Source organism: Salminus brasiliensis, chromosome 24 (assembly GCF_030463535.1).
Source record: "Salminus brasiliensis chromosome 24, fSalBra1.hap2, whole genome shotgun sequence".
NCBI classification, from domain to species: Eukaryota; Metazoa; Chordata; class Actinopteri; order Characiformes; family Bryconidae; genus Salminus; species Salminus brasiliensis.
Window position 1 is genome coordinate 5,289,228 of NC_132901.1, and position 22,744 is coordinate 5,311,971.

The 22,744-nt window shown below is 39.8% G+C and overlaps 1 protein-coding gene across 1 annotated transcript in view; it reads left to right on the forward strand.

Moving 5' to 3' along the window:
- Positions 1 to 20,967, forward strand: part of cpe (carboxypeptidase E) — a 24,013-nt gene extending 3,046 nt beyond the window's left edge. Inside the window, exons 2-9 of the mRNA XM_072670092.1 lie at positions 13,068 to 13,264; positions 13,406 to 13,573; positions 14,571 to 14,688; positions 16,705 to 16,887; positions 17,173 to 17,312; positions 17,478 to 17,577; positions 18,189 to 18,307; positions 19,280 to 20,967. Coding sequence (XP_072526193.1) covers positions 13,068 to 13,264; positions 13,406 to 13,573; positions 14,571 to 14,688; positions 16,705 to 16,887; positions 17,173 to 17,312; positions 17,478 to 17,577; positions 18,189 to 18,307; positions 19,280 to 19,378 — 1,124 coding nt within the window. The 3' untranslated portion in view covers positions 19,379 to 20,967. The remainder of the gene's footprint in view (positions 1 to 13,067; positions 13,265 to 13,405; positions 13,574 to 14,570; positions 14,689 to 16,704; positions 16,888 to 17,172; positions 17,313 to 17,477; positions 17,578 to 18,188; positions 18,308 to 19,279) is intronic.
- Positions 20,968 to 22,744: the final 1,777 nt, after the last annotated feature.

Sequence of the window (22,744 nt, forward strand, 5' to 3'; positions counted from 1 at the left end):
TACTATTATTTATTATTACTACAGAGAACAAAACGGTTTGTCTTTATTGCAGCACTGTGTAATACTTAATACTTACGTAATATTGATTGTTAAATGCATAATCTTGTATGTAAACGCATCACCTTTGAATTCTAAGTATAAGTATTCATTCATGTGAATATTTCGTTTTTACGTTAGGGAAGGACGGGGAGGGGGGGGGGGGGTCTCTGTGTTATTTTTTAATGGGCCAGGCAGAGCTAAGGTAGCATTACCGAAACATATGAAGAGGTTGTGTGAGGTCTAGAGGTGAGTTCAGCTGGTTGTTTTTACGGACTGGCGAAAAAGAGTTGGCGATCATCAGGGTTTTAAAGCACTCTTCACCATTATAAGGGCTGTAGGGCAGAAATGATGGGAATCGTTTTTTAGGAAAGCCTCTGATAGATGTAAATAATTATACAGTAGTAGTAGTACACCCTTTACAGTTCTCTCAGGGTGCTCCAGACTTTGAATGATAAAATCTAGAGAAGAAGCTTCTCACCCTTTTCACTTAAAATAATCATTTTGGACTGGGTTGCGACCCCCAGTGATCCCAGAGTGTCCAGAGTGTAGTTTTTCATGTATATACTACAGCTTTTTTCTTCATTCTGTGACTTACTAAACTACTTATTAAAATCATTTAAGGTTCATGACTGGACCTTAAGGACCCTGTTGTACTTTTACCTTGTTTATAACATTCGGGCTCAAATGTATCATCCCTGTCTTACCAAAGCCTTTAAAGGCTGGCTGCTCTGAACATTGTGTGGATTTCATGAAGGAATGGACCAATAGAAATGGTCATTACATTTATACATTCATATTTAAGAAATTGTAGTATCACCGAAAATGACAGATTGACGCCCCATTCAATCACAGATTGGCTCACTCATTTGGACAGAGCTGCTACATGCTGTAATAAAGTAGGCCACTAATTCTGATTTGAAAAATATAGGCCAACGACATTGTCTGGGCTTCTAATCGGACATGCCCCGCCCCTCTCATTTGTAGGGGAGTAATAATAATGATATATTATTATACGTATTTTTATATATATATATAATATTTGTGTTGTTTTATATTTCAGACACGTATTTCTGCAGACTTTGGATGTTAATTGGCTGTTTCTGTTATTTTGGCCTTTGGCCTTCTTGATTGGCTACCTGTATTGTCCCACTGTGAGACTTCTGTGAAGTGCAGGGCTTGAGCTGAGGTAGGCTGGATGTGTGGATATGTACATGAGCTGGTTGTCGTGTGATCATTGAAACAGTGAATTCAGAATGGGTTGTTTCCCCTGTTTAGGCGGCGTATATGACCTGGGGTGTGGGCGAGTTGACAGTGCCTCCATGCTGCTTCTTTATTTCAAATGACAAAAAGAACATTTCAGTACACAGCTCAGCAGCACGGTGTCACACTTATGCTTCTGTGTTTCAGAGCACCAGCGTGTTTAAACAGCTAACAAAGTAGCTCAGGAAATCTGCAGTGCAGTTTAAAAGATGAACTGGCGAACTCATCTCTCTGTCTGTTTGTGTGTTTGGGGAGAGAGGGAGGAAGGGGCGAGCGAGCGAGAGATCCTCCTGTGAGCTTCAGCTCATCAATAATAAATCAAAGAGATTCCACATCTGCCAGCGCCGCCACTGAAATCCAACCAGTGCAGAGCTGCAGTGTGTTTGTTTTTGCACATTTTTACAACTGAAAATGCTCCTGATTTGTAGGAGAACCAGTAAAAACACAGGTCTGAGCTACAGAACTATAAAACTGTGCTCCTGATTTGTAGGAGAACCAGTAAAAACACAGGTCTGAGCTACAGAACTATAAAACCGTGCTCCTGATTTGTAGGAGAACCAGTAAAAACACAGGTCTAAGCTACAGAACTATAAAACTGTGCTCCTGATTTGTAGGAGAACCAGTAAAAACACAGGTCTGAGCTACAGAACTATAAAACCGTGCTCCTGATTTGTAGGAGAACCAGTAAATCTATCTATCTATATATATCTATATATTATATTATATTATATATATATACGTTAAACTGTTTAACCCATTGTGCGTTTATGCTTTTACTCCATGTTCTGTCCTCCACTAGATTATTACTGTAATAACAGCTACAGTACTATAATTATTGCTGTAATAACAGTTACAGTACTATAATTATTGCTGTAATAACAGTTACAGTAACTATGATTATTGCTGTAATAACAGTTACAGTACTGTGATTATTGCTGTAATAACAGCTACAGTACTGTGATTATTGCTGTAATAACAGTTACAGTACTATGAGTATTACTGTAATAACAGCTACAGTACTGTGATTATTGCTGTAATAACAGATACAGTACTGTGATTATTGCTGTAATAACAGATACAGTAACTATGATTATTGCTGTAATAACAGTTACAGTACTGTGATTATTGCTGTAATAACAGTTACAGTAACTATGATTATTACTGTAATAACAGCTACAGTACTGTGATTATTGCTGTAATAACAGTTACAGTACTATGATTATTACTGTAATAACAGCTACAGTACTGTGATTATTGCTGTAATAACAGATACAGTACTGTGATTATTGCTGTAATAACAGATACAGTAACTATGATTATTGCTGTAATAACAGTTACAGTACTGTGATTATTGCTGTAATAACAGCTACAGTAACTATGATTATTGCTGTAATAACAGCTACAGTACTGTGATTATTGCTGTAATAACAGCTACAGTACTGTGATTATTGCTGTAATAACAGATACAGTAACTGTGATTATTGCTGTAATAACAGTTACAGTACTGTGATTATTGCTGTAATAACAGCTACAGTAACTATGATTATTGCTGTAATAACAGATACAGTAACTGTGATTATTGCTGTAATAACAGTTACAGTACTGTGATTATTGCTGTAATAACAGTTACAGTAACTATGATTATTGCTGTAATAACAGTTACAATAACAGTTACAGATCCCACACGTGACAGTTTATACTAAATAATGAGACATATCTTATCGTGACATATCTCACTGCCTTCCACATGTTTCCTGCCTAAGGAAGTGACATCACTGGTAACGTTGGAGTTGACCTGAACACTGGGACAGACATCAGATCCATTTTTTAATTACTAAAACTATTGTACACAACTGACTAGGTTGTTACTTACAGATATATGTATTTCTGAAATACGTAGTTATTACAGCAATGTAGCTAATCAAACAAGCTAATCTTAATGCACAGTGATCTTATTTCATATGTCAAATGGACTTATTGATTTGTTACACACTCATTTGCGTATCGCACCCAAGGCCAATATTGTGATATTGATTAATAAACGTTCAGTTTTGCAGGCCTTTGCAGAAAGTGTTGATTCATTAATATTCGCAGGATGAATTATCCAGCAAATGCCACCAATGACGTGTCGTTGTAGAGTGGACATAAAGATTCAGACCTGTGTGTGTGTGTGTGTGTGTGTGTGTCCACTGCGCATGTGATAGAATCACTTATCTCACGCTAAAGACCACCTTTTGTCCTGGTCGCCATAGAAACCAGGTCATCACTGACGCGTCTGTGTGCGCTGCCGTGTGTGCTTAATGACTCTTGTTTGCTCAGGCAGTGCGTCAGGGGTTCCTAAGACTGTCCATTTAATGAACGAATGGCTGAATGGAGTGATGGATGGACGGGTGGATGGAAAGACAGATGGACTCGCTCGTTAAAAAGCGCAGTAGCTGTGTTTCATTCCCGGGATTTTTTATTTATTTTTTTTTGTCCGCCTTCCAAAGCTCAGAATCCGTCAAACACAGCAGAGTCCAATGACAGATCATTGGAAGAGTGTGAGGAAGCGTCTGAGTTGGAGAGAGCGAGAGAGAGAGAGAGAGAGAGAGAGAGAGAGAGAGATAAAGAGACATTGTATTTTACTGTTATATAACTCAATCCATCTTTTTTCTCATGTTCAGAGTAAGGACAGAATGATCTCTCTCTCTCTCTCTCTCTCTCTCTCTCTCTCTCTCTCTCGCCAGCTTTCTTTCCACTGTCTGTTTGTTTAATACCAGGCTGCACTTTGTCCGTATTTCATCCTCCCATACGCAGCGTGTGTGCGTTTGTGCGGAGTGTGTGAGTGTGTGGAAGCGTGCCCGGCCTGCGTGTGTGCATGTGTGTGTGTGAGTGTTATCTGTTTTTAATGATAAAGTCTTTAGTATGAAGGAGAGCTTTCACAGTCCAGAGTCTAAAGTATATTCCAATAAGAAAAAAAGACAATAAACACATCTTAAAGCAAAAAAAAAAAAAAAAAAAAAAAAAAAAAAAAAATATATATATATATATATATATATATATATATGTATGTGTGTGTGTGTGTCCGGGAAACCTTGGACACAAAACCTGCCTGAGCTGATGGACTCCAACCTGGAAAGAAGGACAATTATGCACACTGATCGAAATTATATACATCAACAAATTAGCTTATATTGCATCAGGTTTTCATAGATCATAGATCATAAATCATAGGTCACATATGAACATGTACAGTAGAACAGTAGAAATAGGTAGAAATAGCCCATCGTTATGGATTTCTCAATTTACTTTGTATGGACATCAATCAGCCCATTAACGTGATTGCACCCAGTTATTATGACTTAAATGTGAAAAGACAGCATTAAAGTTCTCTCCATTTTCATTCATATTTCTGCAATAGCTTTCAAACAGCAAATGACAGATATGTAAAATATCTGTGTAAATGATCATTGTTTGCATCCATAACAGATCAGCAGATATTTAGTTTTCCTTTAAATTTGATGTACACCATTGATTTCTGTGGTCTGTTGATTCTGTGGTCTTCAGATTACCTTGCAAGTGGCAATCATCGGGGTCCAAGCACTGTGTTACCAATCCTTAGCACACTCACACGGGACACTCACACGGGCTACTGAAGCTCTGAGTGTGTATTCATCATGCTTATTCTGATGAATCCAGTAAGCTTGTAGGCTGATGCATTTAAGATATATACATATTCTGTGGCATGCAAAAGTTTGGGTAGGTCCAGAAGGCATTTGACCTCCAGAGGGCATAAAGTACCAGCTTTACTGTTGGGAATCTCATGGCTAGAGATACACTATCACATTCACATGGTTTTCACAGCATTACTACTGCACAGTGATCCTGAATACAGCAGGTTACTGAAGATCTGTAAAACATCAAGCATGAACATATTTGATCTCATAAATCACAATACGGTGGTTATCAAGCAAGATCAGCAGATCAGCTACACTGCACTGGGAGAGAGGGAAATGCTATAGAGAGACGCGGCTTCCTTAGCTAGTACACCAGGGTGCAAAGCATTCCCAAAATAAACAATGTGTACATTAAACTTTTTAATAGATTTAGTTGATAGACTTTGTCTATTTGGTGTAGGAGTAACTATACTGGATCAACGTGGATTAATACTACATATTATATACTATATATTTCTCTATAACAAAGTTTAATAAATGTTTTAAAATGTTGAAAATATTACAGTAAATCATTTGTATGTGATAGCAATTATTGTGCCTTGATTATTGCTGTAATAACAGTTACAGTACTGTGATTATTGCTGTAATAACAGTTACAGTACTATAATTATTGCTGTAATAACAGTTACAGTACTGTGATTATTACTGTAATAACAGCTGCAGTACTGTGATTATTACTGTAATAACAGTTACAGTACTATAATGATTGCTGTAATAACAGCTACAGTAACTATGATTATAGTTGTAATAACAGCTACAGTACTATGATTATTGCTGTAATAACAGTTACAGTACTATGATTATAGTTGTAATAACAGCTACAGTACTGTGATTATAGCTGTAATAACAGATACAGTACTGTGATTATAGTTGTAATAACAGCTACAGTACTGTGATTATTGCTGTAATAACAGATACAGTAACTATGATTATTGCTGTAATAACAGCTACAGTACTGTGATTATTGCTGTAATAACAGCTACAGTACTGTGATTATTGCTGTAATAACAGATACAGTAACTATGATTATTGCTGTAATAACAGTTACAGTACTGTGATTATTGCTGTAATAACAGATACAGTAACTATGATTATTGCTGTAATAACAGCTACAGTACTGTGATTATTGCTGTAATAACAGTTACAGTACTGTGATTATTGCTGTAATAACAGCTACAGTAACTATGATTATTGCTGTAATAACAGCTACAGTACTGTGATTATTGCTGTAATAACAGCTACAGTAACTATGATTATTGCTGTAATAACAGCTACAGTACTGTGATTATTGCTGTAATAACAGCTACAGTATAAGAAGTGTAAGAAAATATCGATATATGGAAGTATTGTGATTTAGTGTTGTGTTTGATCCACAACTGTTTTAAGCTGTACTACTGTAATTAAGTATAATTATTTAATATAAAGTGTGATATATCTCAGTGCATTGAATCGTGACCTGTGTATCTTGATACGTGTGGTATCGCCAGGTCCTTGCCTCTGGCTACTCAGCCGTAACCAGAATGTGGAATTAATATGTAGACTGAAGCCAACACTGTAAATCTAATGGCGTGCGTTCCAGAAGACGGGCTATTCCGAGCACGTGGCTGTAAAGGTGTGTGTGTGTGTGTGTGTGTGTGTTTGTGTGGAATAGGTTTGGAGTTTCTTTAACGAGGTCGGCAGATGTTGTGTATCAGTCCAGCTGCCTTTTTAGAGGTTTATTTTCTCAGAGAGAGTAAGAGTGTGCTGGAGGAGTGTGCATCCACATGTGTATGTGTGGGAGAGAGAGAGAGAGAGAGAGAGACATATGGTTTTGACATTGTGTGTTAATAAACTATTATTGTAATGTTCATCTGTTCACCCTCTATACCTTTCTCTCCTCAGCTCCATCTTCAGCTCCATCTCTTCCTTTATCTCTGTGCTACTCCTCCTATCTCTCTCCATCTCTTTGTGTCTTTCTTTCTGTTTCAGTTCTCAACACATTGAATTATGCATGTCTGTCTCTGCATTGTGTGTCTCTGTGTGTTTGGCTGTTTGATCTACGTCGAAGAGGGCTGTGAGACTGGACCTGAAGTGTTGGAACAGTGAGGATCTTTGCAAAGCATTGTGGGAAATGTAGTGTTGTGCTTTAGTGCAGATGTGATTGCAGAAGATAAGCTCTCTGCTTTTTTTGCATTGTATCCTAATTTCCCCCAGATCAGGATAGAAACATGCGCACATCATGTAACCCAACCACCTCTGTGTATTCTCCTTCACCACACACTCACACACACACACTCACACACACACACACACACACACACACACACTCAGGAGCATTTCCTGTGGACCGGCCTGGAAATACTTAACTTGGAGTTTAAACATCTGCTAAAGTGGTTTGGCTGTAAATGTATTTATTTATTTATTTACTTATTTAAGAAAGTTAGACTTCAAAGACTTTTTTTTGTAGCAGATGAACACACACACACACACACACAGACACATGGATGCATGCCTACCCCCCCTCCCACACACAGGCAGTAATTGTATGTATTGCATGCGGCTGGCTTTTAAAGTGCTAGATGTAGGATATGGAAATATTAAAGGCAGGCAGAGAAAGATGGCTATAAAAAGTCTTCAAGGACCCCCCACTGCTGCCGAACTACGCAGTTCTCCTCTCCATCTGTTTCCAATCTGTGCATGTGTGTGTGTGTGTGTGTGTATGCGCACCGCGTCTGTTTTTGTAAGCGTTTCTTTGCACAACTTGTAAAAGAGTGCTCCTCACCTCACAGCACAAGCTTAGTAGATTCCAAGCAACCGCAAAATCACCTCTGTCCCAGCTGCAAGTTGCAAGCACTGAATGATTTATTGGTGGGATCTGTATGAGGACACGGGTGCATCTGAAGGAGGCAGTATGCTAATTCATCTTCCGAAGTTCCAGCTATATCTGTGTATCAGATAAGCCAGCAACCAGTCGACAATGGCTGCACTGGCTCGTTACACAAGATGCCTGACCCGAGTCTCAGTTCACACTCTTTAGTGACTTTCTGCATTTGGACTTTATTTATACAATAATGAGAGATGGCGGTAATATAACTAACTAATCCAATAAATAAATAAATAAAATAAAAGAAATCTTTAAAATCATTTGTAAAATGTAATTAATAGAAATTCAGATGATTACAACACGAGTAGGTGACTTCTGGAGGAGCCTGTCTTATCACCATGCCGAGATCCAAAGAGCAGAAAGAAACTGGCCAGATCAGGCCGTCCTAGAAAGTTCAGCCCAGGAACAGACCACCAGATATGTACAGACGTGTCCACCAGTCCTTGATTAAAGCTGGCAGGGCCGACACTTTCTATGGTGTGCTTGTTTTTACAGTTGAGTTGAAGTTTTTCTAAGTGAAAAATGTGACAGGAGTGCATTTATACATGATTCCAGAAGCGAGGGAGGAAACCAAATCTTCTACTTGTGTGTACATGTGTGTGTGTGTGTGTGTGCTGCTACTGTGCAGATGCCGACTAGCAGGGTTGTCAAAGCAGAAAAAAAGTAAAGGTGCACGTATTTGTCACTGTACAGCGAAATGTGTCCTCCGCATTTAACCCATCTGGTAGTGAACACACACTCACACACACTCACATGTGTTAGGGGCAGTGAGTACACACACACACACCCAGAGCGGTGGGCAGCCAACTCCAGCGCCCGGGGAGCAGAGAGGGTAAAGGGCCTTGCTCAAGGGCCCAACAGTGGCAGCTTGCCGAGCCCAGGAATCGAACCCACAACCCTGTTATCAACAGCCCAGAGCTCTAACCGCTGAGCCACCACTGCCCCTGTAAGTATTCCAAGCAGATAGGTAATAGGTGATTCCAGTGATAGGTGCCAACCATAGGGCGGCATTGGGTCATTCACCAGTTGACCCTGCCATTCTGATTCTTTTCCCAGAGGGTTTTTTTTTAATAAAATTAAAATGTAGTGAAAATGACTACAGGAGACAGATGAGAGCAGTGTAATATATAGATTCTGATGTTAAATAGCTGGCAACCCAAGCCCATACAGTGACAGAGTGGTAACCAACAGAGGGTCACTCACCTTTACACCTGTGTGATGTGACGTGACAATAAACGGGATTTGATTTCATTTGATTTGATGTCTTAAAGGATCTTAATGAGTTATACAAGCTGATGGAAATTTGTAAGATGTGTTAAAATATCATACAAGCCAAGCCATAGATGTAGCATTTCCTTTTGATGGGCTAATTAGAGTGAGTTATTTATCTCATATTTAGATTGATTTCTTTAATATTGTTATAGCGGTTAATTTGCATAAATGATCATTGTTAGCAACCAAAACAACCAACCAGCTTATAATTAGTCTTTGTCTGAAAGAACTGTCTTAGCCACTATAAAAGCTGGGCATCCATCAACCAGCGGCAATCATCGGGGGCCAAGCGCGTTGTGCGCCATTATGGAGCCAGCAGAGCACAAATGATGGGCAAGGTTTTTGTAGTCTGACATCATTTAAAATAACTGTGGATTCTGAAAGGTATCCAGGGATCCGGCAGTTATTCCTCTACTAGAGTTTCCTAATGCACTAAAATACACTGAATTTACATGTTTCATCAAAAATCACAAGAGCCCACTGTTTATTTCTTAACCTGTTCTCCTGAGCGATGGAGCTCCATCCAGTACCTCTGGGATGAGCTGCGATGAAATCCCTACAGAAAAGTTTGGAAAATTACAATCAATCAGAGCAAACAGGGACAAAAGAAGAAGCACCAGATAAGCAGGTGTCCACATACTTTTGGCCACATAGTTTGTATCGAAATGATGCGTTTGCTCCATCACCCCTCCCTAAGCCCATAACTAGACCCAGAACACATGTTCTCTCTGCTGATGTGAGTCTTTAGCTGTTTATTATTTGGCTTATGTGATCATCGCTGAGCGATGTGCATGCGTGCGTTCTGATTGGACGATTGGGCGATTGGACTGCCTCCCTCTTTTTACTACTGGCTAAGCACTTTGTTTTCCACCTGTCGTGTGTATGCCTGTGTGACAGGCCAAGACAGACTGTGTGTGTGTGTCTGGGTGTGTGTGAATCTGTGCATGTATGTTGGTAAGAGAGAGAGTGAGTGAGTGAGAGAGTGAGAGAGTGAGTGAGTGAGTGAGTGAGTGAGTGTTCACCCATGCAGTTGGTCAGGAGCAGGAAACTGGGTCAGGTGATCCAGAACAAGCAATCTGCCCTCTGGAACATTCTGAACGCAGCCGTGTGCCACGACACAGCAGCGACATAGCAGAACTGTCATCATCTCACACTGAGAAATGCAAAATATCAACACTGATTTGATTGATATTGATGAAAACTAGTGAAGGTAAACTTATATTTATGTAGTTTAAGTTATGCAACATATTCTGGTTGCAAACCGTAGGGCTTTATCTAGTGCTGGGTGATTCTCTTTGTGGACAAAAGTATTGGGACACCTGGTCATTTATTGTTTCTACTGAAATCAAGGGCATCAAGAGTTTTTCCTGCATTTTTGGAGTCCTGACAAGACTGTCTGTTAGAGAATTGCTGCGAGGATTTGATTGAATTCAGCAACAAGAGCGTTACGGAAGTATTGGACCTATATGCTATCACAATCATTCCAGAGAGCACAGTTCCACTGCTCCACTGCTCAGTGTTGCGGGTTGCCGCTCTGAGTGGCTCATCGGTCTAATGCACGACCACTATGGTTCGAATCCCAAACCATGCTGCTTTGCCATCATTGGCCGCAGTCCGAGAGAGCACAATCGGCCATGCTCCCTTCGGGTGGGTAGATGGCGACCTCTCCCCCTCTCTCCCGATGTTGGCCTGCTGTGAGCTGGTCGTGGTGGAACTGGGGACCCGGCGCTTTCCTCCACGTGTGGTGGCGGCAGGTTAAAAAGAGGCGGTGGCTGGCTTTGCATGTATAAGAGGAGACATTTGTTGAGTCCTTATCATCCTAGTGTTCTGGGGCGTCGCTAGAGCTAGGGTGAGCTATAAACGGACGGGTTGATTTGCAGTACCAAAAAAAGAAAACAGGGGATTATTTACTTGTCTAGCTCACGTCTGGCATTAGGCATGGTGTCAATAAGTTCATGTTAGCTGGCAGTACTTCTCTACAGCGACTAGACAAGCTGTGTGTGTATGTGTACATTTGCACATCTGTGTCAACAACTTAAAGTAGCTGGACATAGAGTGTGTGGTAAGTCGTCGACATATGGGACACGATTTACGCCAGGTTGATCCGTCATCTAGACTAGGTAGGCCTGATCCATATATACCTGCAGTGAGGTCAAAAACAGTGATGTAGTAAACGGTTTCCCAGCAGCGTCATGTGATGTTAATGTAAGACATCTTGAGTTTCACAGCATTTAAACCCGGGTGATGGAGTGTTTATGGCACAACTTGGCACAACATCTCAGACCTTTTAGCCTCTGGCGAGCTGTCTGACGGTTCAATTATAGCCAAGAACAGCTAATCGAATGATATTTATATAGCCGAACATAAATGATCTACCTTTATTTAGCCAAGCAAGCCATTTGCCACCTGGCGGGATTTCTACCACTACCAAGCCCAGCCCAGCTCAGCCACATATGGAGTAACCTTATTGTATGTAAAGGATAAAATGTGTGAATGGAAAAAATGCTGCTGATACTGTAAGGCCTGTAGCTGTGAATCATAGCTGGAAGAAGGCAAGCATGTTAGTCACAGGCGTGCACACAGATGAGTCGACACAGCAGTGTCGTTCCGGCTTGTTCCTGTGTCTGACCTATAAGATAATCTTCTTTTGCATCTCGGCATGGCACTGTGTGAGTGTGTGTGTGTGTGTGTGTGTGTGTGCATGCAATACAATATTTGTTGCTTTGTTTTATTACTCCTCTCGGATCTTTATGTTGCAATATCATAGAAATCCAGATCCCATCGAGAAATCTATGGTAGTTTATAGATTGAGATCAGAGCCAGTTCGGGCGTATTTGAATGAATCCAGTATCTGCCAGTTTAAACACGATCCTTTGTTTTTACCGCTGTGTTAGAGGTACTTTTTCAGAAGATATCAAAGCCGTTTGCAGTGTATTTCACATCTGTATTTTTAGGGTGTTGACTACTGTCATGGCGTGCTAGGCCGGACCAAGATGGGACGAACGCTCGCAGAGATGGTTTCAAAGCAAACAGATTTATTAACAAAAGCAGAAAACAAGAAGGGGGCAAGGGAGGCAAAAAAAGAACAGAAGTGTGACTGGGACTGGGAGGAGTTGGGAGCTGAGCAGGAACCAAAGAGGTGAATGACAGGAGAGGAACCAAAAGGGGGCTAGAACTAAGCCCCACAGGCAGCGCCTGGCGGTAGGGGGGGTTTAACGTAAACAAAAACCTGAGCAAAGCTCGATAACAAAACGAGGGGGGCTGGGAAACCAGCCGCTATACTACACGGCAAGGCCGACCAAACCTGGAACTGCAGGGCACCGCTGGGAGCGTGGGTCGCCTTGCTGGAGTGTGGGTACCTTGAGCATCCAATCAGGAAGCGAGCGAGCCTCGCTTGATACGGGACCGACTCCAAGTCACTGAACCAAACACGAGGGGGAAGTCCTTATTTGGGCCTGTGGGCGGCGGCTCGGAATAGCGCGGGGGGAGGGCTCGATACACCATATGTCCAAATGTTTGTGGACCCTTCTACTGAACGCATCCAGCTGACGCATTGCTGACACAGATGTCCAAAATGCACACACACACACACGCACAGCTTGTCTAGTCCCCGTTGAGAAGTATTGCCAAAAGAATAGGACTCTCTGAAGCAGATAAACACGAAACTATTGGCATCATGCCTAATGCCAAGTGTGGGTTAAAGGGGTATAAAGAAGGTTGAAGGGTATAATGACCGGCTGTCTTCTCTGAAATGATGGTGCTCCATCCAATATTTTGGGGATTTGGGAACTGTCCAATGTCCTGACCTCATTTTCAAATATATTCATGTTGACTTCAAAAAATCATTATATTAAAAGGCTCAGTATTATTATTGTTATTATTACTGCTGACTGTGTACGTGTGTGTGTTTGTTGTAGGTGAGCCGGAGTTTAAGTACATTGGGAACATGCACGGGAATGAAGCTGTGGGCAGGGAGCTGCTGATCTACCTGGCCCAGCATCTTTGTAACGAGTACCAGCAGGGCAACGACACAATCATCAACCTGATCCACTCTACACGCATCCACATCATGCCCTCCATGAACCCCGATGGCTTTGAGAAGGCTGCCTCACAGGTAATGACCCGTACACTACTGCACCGTGCACACACACTCCCGCAAGCTCCCGTGTGCTCCCTGTGGAAATGTTTGCCATGACTAATTACCTTTGTTTGGTGAGCCTCATTAAAATCTGCCTGTGTGTGTGTGTGTGTGTAGTCTGGTGAGATGAAGGACTGGTTCGTGGGCCGCACCAATGCTCAGGGTATCGACCTGAACCGGAACTTTCCAGACCTGGACCGCATCGTCTACATGAACGAGAGAGAGGGAGGAGCCAACAACCACCTGCTGAAAAACATGAAGAAGGCTGTAGATGAAAATACCAAGGTGAGAGAGAGAGAGATAGATCACTTAACTGTATGTATCATATATTGTCATATAATTATTATACACATTTTTTTTAAATGGGGGGGCTTCTAAACAACTACACTGTATGTCCAAATGTGTGTGGACACCCTTTTAAAAGGATACTGCACCCATTGCTGACACAGATGTGCAAATGCACACACAAATTGCTTGTCTAATCCCTGTAGAGAAGTACTGCCAGTAGAATAGGACAGTTAAACATGAACCTATTGGAACCATGCCTAATGCCAGGCGTGGGATAGAAGGATATAAAGTCCCCCAGCAGCATTGAGCTGTGGAGCAGTAGAACTATGTTCTCTGGAATTATGATGGTCCATCCAATACTTTTGGGAAGTATTGGCCTCATTAATGCTCTGGTCGCAGAATGCGATCCAGTTCTTACAGCAGTGCCCCACAATCTAGTAGAAAGCCTTCAATCAAAGCTTTAAATGTCTGTTTTTGATTAGCTCAATCAAACAGGGATCAGACAGGGATCTGTTGGGCAGTAAACTACACCACCCACTGAGAAGATGGCTGGAGCATGAATAATATTCTGAGGGGATCACATCACCAAAATAACAGCCAAAAAGATGAAGATGATAAACTCTGGCACTGTATTTTATTATTAAATCAGTAGGAATTTACAAACAGTGTGACTAACCGGCTGGGTTGCAGTAATGTTGAGCATTTGGATGCTCAATTGGTCCTTTGTCTGGTTTAAAGGGTTAAAAAGTTCCTTGATTCACAGGTAGTTTTGGATTATGTCATTATCCTTGAATTTAATCAGATTAAGTCGTAGGTTGAAAGGTAAGATTTCATTGATTGTTGCCTAAAGAATCATGATGTTATTCGTAGTCAGATCGATTTAAGGTCAGGGATTCTCACCTCTAAATAAATGATGATATTAAAAATCAAATCTTAATGAAACAGTAGCTTTCCCATAGAGTGTCTCACATGTGTGTCTTCATGCCGGCTGCAGCTCGCTCCTGAGACGAAGGCAGTGATTCACTGGATCATGGACATTCCATTTGTGCTGTCTGCCAACCTTCATGGAGGAGACGTGGTGGCCAACTACCCGTACGACGAAACCCGCAGCGGTGAGACAAACGCAAACAGCTTGCGGACACACAGTGTAGGCTGAAACAATGGGGGTTTATTAGCTTGTACAGAGGTCCACACTTACACACATATATCTGCAGATTGTGAGTCAGAACTGGAGCTTCCACAGCCATGGTTCTTTCTCTAGATTTCTACATGCACAAAACCTGTCAGAGAACACAGAGCTGTTAAAGTACATGTGGTCTTGTTAAGCGTTCCCTGCCCAGCTCCACAAAACAACACCTGTTTAACAGCCAAGTTTATGAGCCTCAGTAAAAAAAAACATGATGGAGGGTTTCACAGCAGAAGAGGAAGAGGAAAAAAGGCAAGAACAGTTAATTGAAGGGCTGAAATGAGTAGCAGATGTAACAGCAGGTGGAGTATGTTTATGTGTGGGTGTGTGTGAGCATTTGCAGTTAGGGGTGGATGATATGGCCAAAAACTATTATTATGTTTCTATGTCATTTAATTCGGAGAATGTAAGCAGAATGTAACGACTGCATCATTTAAGGTGGAATGGAAAGTTACGTTATTAGCTCAGAGCCTTGTTTTAAATGCGGCGCAGCAGCAACGAACAGTACACTGAAGAGTAGTTAAAAGTCTTTGTTAGTTAATATGTCCGTTTTCTGCCATATTTTCCCCAAAACCACCCAGTTTCTATTCCATTATATCAGTTTGGGGAGATAATGTTATTCCCACCCTGTCATTACTTTTTATTTAAACATTTAATCTTAATTATCTTAATGTGACAGCCCTGGATAAATAAAGGAATAATAAAAAAATAATAACCACACTACAAACTAGTTATTATACATCAGTAGTCAACAAACAGCAACGGCTATCAGTTCAGATGTGTACATACATACAGACTCAGACACAAAGTGATTTGACTGCAGCCTTTTAAAGGAACTAAAGATAAGTGGTCAAGTAGGTCACTGGGTTATAGGATATGAAACACCTAAAAATGTGAAATGCGAAAATATGAAACACCTAAAAATGACTACAGGAAAAGATGAAAATATCCTGCACTTCGGGGCTACGCATAGGGCATCAGCCAATTCCCTCCACCACTATATCACAAACTCTCCACGAGGCTCATCAGGTAGGCACCTCATTTCGTAAGCCTACAACAGTGAAGTCTGGCGTCTCAGACTCCCACTCCTCTTCACCCTCACTTCACAAATCTATCACTTAACTAACTTCATAACTGTAGAACCACACTGGCCTCCCTGATGACCACGGCGTACAGCCCCACTGACACTGCGCTAAAATACAGTGATTTTGCTAGTGTTGTATTACTTATAGAAACATAAAGGTCAGAATAGATCGGTACTGACCGACAGTCAACATTAAGCCCTTGGACCCTGTATGTATGCGCACACTTTAGTTCTTCACTCTCATAACTACATTACTGTTGTAATTAACGCCACTTTCATAGGCCCCAAAATAGAACCCTGTGGGACTCCACAAGATACACTAATGGCCAAATAATGCACATAAATGCCTGTATAAGGAATAATATATAATAATATATAAGTATATACAGATAATATATAATAATGTTAGGAATCGTATTGGGGGGCAAAAGAAGACTTGATCAGGAAATCACTACATCAGATAGTGTAATGTTTAGAGTGTTAGGCTGCTGCTTACAGGAGCCCATGGTTGCTGATTGTTGGGACAAGGTTTGAGGACAGTGACTAACCCTAACAAGCTATTTAATGTGTCAGACCTAAATAAAAGTTATCTGAGAGCTCAAATAGTTTGAGGTGCCTAAACTTTTGTATGGTGCGTGTTTCCTTTATTCACTCTAAAATTGTTCCAAAATAATAAACTAACCTAGCTTAAAATCTTTAACTTTCTGCCTTTTGGGGTTCAATATTAGCAGCAAAAGCGGAACAGCACAGTCAGATTATTAAAAATACCTCAAATGCATCTTTATGGATATTGGAAAATATATCATTTTTTAAAAAAGGCATAGAGACTCTATAGCTCTCTATATCTGTATCTTCCAGGCTCTACTCATGAGTACAGTGCCAGCCCTGATGACCTGGTGTTTAAGAACCTGGCCAAGGCGTACTCTACCTTCAACCCTGTGATGTCAGACCCTAAAAGGACGCCGTGCCGCAAGAATGACGACGACTCCAGTTTCAAAGAGGGCATCACCAATGGGGGGGCCTGGTACAGTGTTCCTGGAGGTACAGCCCTACATGACACTATTGCTCATCATATTTAACTTGCATCTTCCAATTATTATTATTATTATTATTGGACACATACAGATTACATGGACAGCCTTACAATATTGTATCAAATTATGTGTTCAGGCCTACAGGACAGTATCTAATCGCACACACAACTGTCCAACTTATACATGCATCACTATACTCTCTTGAAACCACTTGCAATGGGGGCGAATGATCAGTTCCCATCTACAGCTACAGCTGACTGTACCAGATCACATGCAATTTTCTGTCTCTCAGGCATGCAGGACTTTAACTATCTGAGCAGTAACTGCTTCGAGATCACGCTGGAGTTGAGCTGTGATAAGTTTCCACCAGAGAACACCCTCAAAATGTACTGGGACCAGAACCGCAACTCCCTCATCAACTACATAGAGCAGGTTTGTGTGTGTGTGTGTGTAAGTGTGTGTAAATGGGAATGCTTATTTGCATTCCTAGGTCCTTATTCAAAGCAGCGGTCAAATAGTGAGTATTTGTGTACTTGCTGTGTGTGTGTGAGTGTGTGTGTGTGTGTGTTATATTTAATCTCTTCTGTTCTCCTCCAGGTTCATCGTGGAGTGGCAGGTTTTGTGCGTGATCTTCAGGGCAATCCCATCTCCAATGCCTCTATTTCTGTGGAGGGCATCGACCATGATATGACCACAGGTCTGTTTTCACACATACTTCCTTGTATGATCTGGGACATATCCAAACATTTTAACTACATTTTCTCTGCTCTATTTTTTTATGATAAAAGGACCAATAGAAATGGTTGAAAATTACTATAAAAGATCCATGAATATTAATGTACATACATATTTACTTGAATATTTTTTTTTTGGTCACATGAAAAACAAAGCATTTATATGATGTGTTATGTGGTGAACAAATGCAAGAAAAAGATGATTATGATGATTATGAGAATGATCAAATACATACGTTAAACAAATGTCTATTTTAATAGGTATTATTTCATCCAGAGATTTAAAGGTCTGTGCAATTCAGTAAACACCCCAGATATTAGATGGGGAAAATGACAGGGAAGCAACTTAAAAGGGCACAGGCTGCCACCGTGTGGCTGATTCAGGTATTACTGGAGCAAGGAACGAAATCAGTATATTCAGGGGCAGCAGATTAAAAAATGAGCTGTTTGGCCAAATCTGTAAATGAATCCTGTAAATGAACTAAATAAATCAATACAGTAAATCAAACAAACATTTAAATGAATTCTTTATTTTATATTTAAAGCATCCCTCTCTCTCATTTTCTTCCCGCAGCAAAGGATGGTGATTACTGGCGTTTATTGACTCCTGGAAACTACAAAGTTTCTGCGTCAGCTCCTGGATATCTCACTGTAATCAAGAAAGTGGCCGTCTCTAGCGGCACCGCTACTCGGGTAAACAATCACACCCACATACACACGCCATCTTTCCTCATTTCCTCATTGCTATTCCCATGAATTGTAGTGAAGTCATTTACAAAGCATTAGTGACAATGTCTTAGCTTATAGCTACATTTGTAGGGATGTTGTAGCTATGTAGAAAGAAAGAAAGTAAAAATTAATAGAGATGTGCTTTATGTACCAGAAACAGAATTCATTTATATGTATATATATATATTTAATTTAAATATTAAATCAATTTAAATAGATAGATCAACTAGATAGATAGATACTCATTCTTCATGGCAGATTCGCTCCAGTTTCTACTTGTTGGTTGGATGATGCCTGTGGACTGCAGTTTTCAAACACCACAGATTCTTGACTGTGTTGAGATCTGGACCTCGATTTGGTCGTTGTAGAACATTGACCTTTTTGTTGTTAAGCCACTCCTGTGTTGTGTAGCTCTGTGCTTGAGCTCATCAAACTGATGAAAGGTGAAGTATTTTAATAGACTGACTGTATTTTGCACCTCTCCATCTCTCCATCTGCCAGTTTTAACCAGATAGTCAGGCCTGGCTCAGGGAAAGCGTCCCCACAACATCATGCTGCCACCACCATACAATCACTGCTGGGGTGGCGTTTGTTGAGGAATAGGTAGTGTTCGGTTTGTGCCACATGCAGCGTGTCAGGGGTTAAATTCTTATGCAGTGTCAGTCATTTCTCGTAATTTGTGCCACTAAATATTTCCGTCAGTCAAAATGTCGGTCCAGACCAATCTGAGGACGTTTAACAGGACCTGAATATTAGTGCAAGACCCTGAACATACATGCCTTAATTTGAATGTTGAAATTGTTCTTTACATTGTGTCAGGTTTTCATGATGAATAGACCAATAGAAAAACTCCACAAACCTGTACCTATATACATAACATGAAAATTCATTTTCCTGTTCTAAAATAAGCTGTTCTTTTCCACTTGTCTGTCTTAGCTGGATTTTGAGTTGGAGTCGTTGGAGGAGAGGAAGGAGGAAGAGAAGGAGGAGCTCATGGATTGGTGGAAGATGATGTCAGAGACGCTCAACTTCTAACCGGGCCAAAACAGCCACCACTGTCAGGTTCTGATCGGCGGAGGGTATCAGGAGCATCCTGGGTGTAAAATATTTAATCATTGTTGTATGTGTGCTCACCCACATTATGGTAGCTTATGTTTTGAGGGGCACTACATGTGGACTCTATCATACGAATATTCATATCATCACCTATATACTATACTATTACAAGAGTTCCATTCATGCCCACGAAGATGTAAGCAGGTTACGAGGGGCTCTTCTAAGGGCAGAATCAGTAACCCGTGGACATCTGCGTCAGCATAGATAACGGCTGAAGTCCTAATGTGGCGCCCTCCAATAAAGAGCGATAGCTCTCACTGTTTGTCTTATCGACGGGTTCTTTATTTGGCAAATCTTGCTGAAACATCTAGCTTCTAGGTGTTGTTGCTATAAAACATTAATTGTCCACTATCTGCGTACGTGTCCACGTAGACACAAACAGACACAAACACGCGTACACAACGTACGCAGGTAGTGAATAACGCTGATGGTGTGATTTAATGGATTGGTCTAGCTTTCCTTTTTTTTAACCACGTGCTGAGCATTGTTATCGTGAGGTGTTTCTGTAGCCGCGCTCACCTCCTTCTCCCACCAAGCAACCTGAAAGCACTGTGTCGTGAACGAATGTACATGTCCGGAATGAAACGAAATGAACTACAGATTTACGATTGTGACCAATCACGACCGAAGCCCACGCGGAAGCCTCTGACAGCTGGTCATATTTCTGCGTTACGTCTCGTCCTCTGTTGAAACACTGTCCTGTGGATTTTAACGTTTCATTTCTGTTGTTCTGTTTTGCTATTTTAAAAGGAGTTGCGCTGGTGACTCGTCTCTCATATCTAGTTTGAATGACATTCTGCGACTATTTAAGCTGATCCTGAGGAATGCTGAAGAGGTTTCTCAGTGAACTCCTTTATTATTAGAAGTCTATAGGAACCTAAGTAATTATATTATAGTTCTAAGCTTGTCTCATGTATGTTCTTAAAGTTACACTTTGAAATTTGAAGCGCTCGCGATGGCACAAGCGTGCGAGACGGTGATTTCTGTAAAGACGAGATATAGAACGATGCGTAGGTTTTTGTAAACTACAACAAAATGCACAACTGAACAATCTACGGTCTTTATTTAACGAACGCTCTGTAATATACAAATCCCGCGACTGTAAATGTCTGTTTACCTTTCCACTATATATGTATCATTAAGAGGAGAGGTGTATTTAACGCTACACAGTAAAACCTCCTGTGTTAGATTAACGCTGTGACTGTAGGTGTTAATGTGATGCTTGGGTTTTTACTGTTCAGCAGCACTACACAGAAATGCACATATACAGTAACTCACACACACTCGACTTCTGAAGTATTAATGACGTCTCCTATACAGACAGAGCTTTATGAGAAGTTCCAGTCATATCAGAGTTAAACCCAAAGCCATAACTCTTAAGATGATTTAAAAACCGGTCGCTTCTGTTTCTCTTTACGGAATTTAAGTGGTGCGTCTTGTATATGAATGTAATGATGATTTTAACTGGATTCTGCAGTTCACAAATTAAACTTCCCTTTCTGTTGTCAGTCTGCTGCCTCTCTCTCTCTTTTTTCCTCCTTTCCCGCCTCTGCTCTCACTTTCCAAACACAATTTCTAAAAGTTAAAACATCTGAAATGTAGTCGACATATCTACTATTTCTCATGAGATTGTAATAAGACCTGTGGTTTTACTTGCGGTAAGTCATCTTACATAGCAAAATTCGCTCATTCTGATCAGTGTGATCATGGACTTAGTACTTGCTTATTTCAGGTAGAAAATAATGCCAATACTTTTGCATAGTTCAAGAAATAATGCTCTTAATTTAGCATATTTCAGAAAATAATGCAAATATTTTTGATTGTTTAAAGAAATAATGCAGATAAATATGATTAAAAAATAACAATGTAAATGATATCTCTGATATCTGAAATATGCTAATATTAAATTAGCATATTTCAAGAAATCAGGCAGATAAATAAAAAAAAATCACTTCTATACGAAATGATACAAATATTTTAACTTTCATTACTTATGTTTTGCTTGTTTGATAAAATAATACAGATAATTTCATTTACTATTTTTTATTTAAAAGCTGATTTAAAAGTAATGCAGTTTTTAAAGAGGTTTGCTTATTTGTGTGCTTGTGTATTGTATAAGCAATTATTTAGATACATTAGCTTATTTCAAGTGAACTGATAACTGTCCGCTCACATGAAACAACAGGATAGACTATATAAAATGAGCAAATAAAGCAACCTAAATTAAGTATCAAATATACCAAAATATACAGAGAGACAGCTCTGTTATTAAGAAATAATAGAGATGAATTTGATTCATGAAATAATACGGATAATTTTGCTTATTTCAAAATAAATATAAAATAAAAAAAATAAATAAAGATAAAATAAAGATTCAAATGTTTATTTGAGATATTTTTGCTGGTATTGTTGCTTATGTCAATAAACAATGCAGATCATTTTACTTACTTCAATAAATAGTTAATTTAGGTATTTCAGCATATATATATATATATATATATATATATATATATATATATATATATATATACATAAAGGTAAATGTCAATTGTTTGTTTCAAGTCCTTGATCATATAGGTAAATTTGTCTGTTTTGGTATTGTAAGCTAAAAATTGCTTGTTTTAAGAAATAATGCAGATAATTTTGCTTATTTCAATAAAAAATACAGCCAAGTTTGCATATTCAACGTATCTATAAAGATAAATGTGATGAATTACAGATGTAAATGTGTTTGTGTATATAGGTCAATTGTGTTTTCTTCAAGAAACAATACAGATCCATTTCAGTAGTTTCAAGGTGATGATATAGGTACATTTGTTTTAATATTGTAAGTTATAAAGCAGGTTTACTTAAATACTGTAGCAATGCTTGATTTATTCATTTTCTTGGCGGCTAACGCTACAAATTCACACCAGATAATGAATCAATTTAAAAACTTGTAGAATTGTTTTTGAAATGATTTTTCTTGTTATTATTCAATTATGTATAATAGTCCTACTGATACCTACTGGGCTACATGGGCTGCTTGTCTGGAACAAGGTTGTCTTGTGCTACAACAAAGAGCAATCCCATAAATACAGCATCACTAATAAACAGAGCATAGATGAATAATTGTTTTTCAGTTTACTGTCTTCCTAAGATGTTAGGGCTCTCTAGTATTGGCATTATTGTTGCTCCCTTTTTCTTTTCATAAACAATGAGAAAAACCAGAACATAAACATAAATGAAATTAGCAGTATAAAACATATTTCATACCATTGAACTGGCAGCTTTATCGGGGAGAGA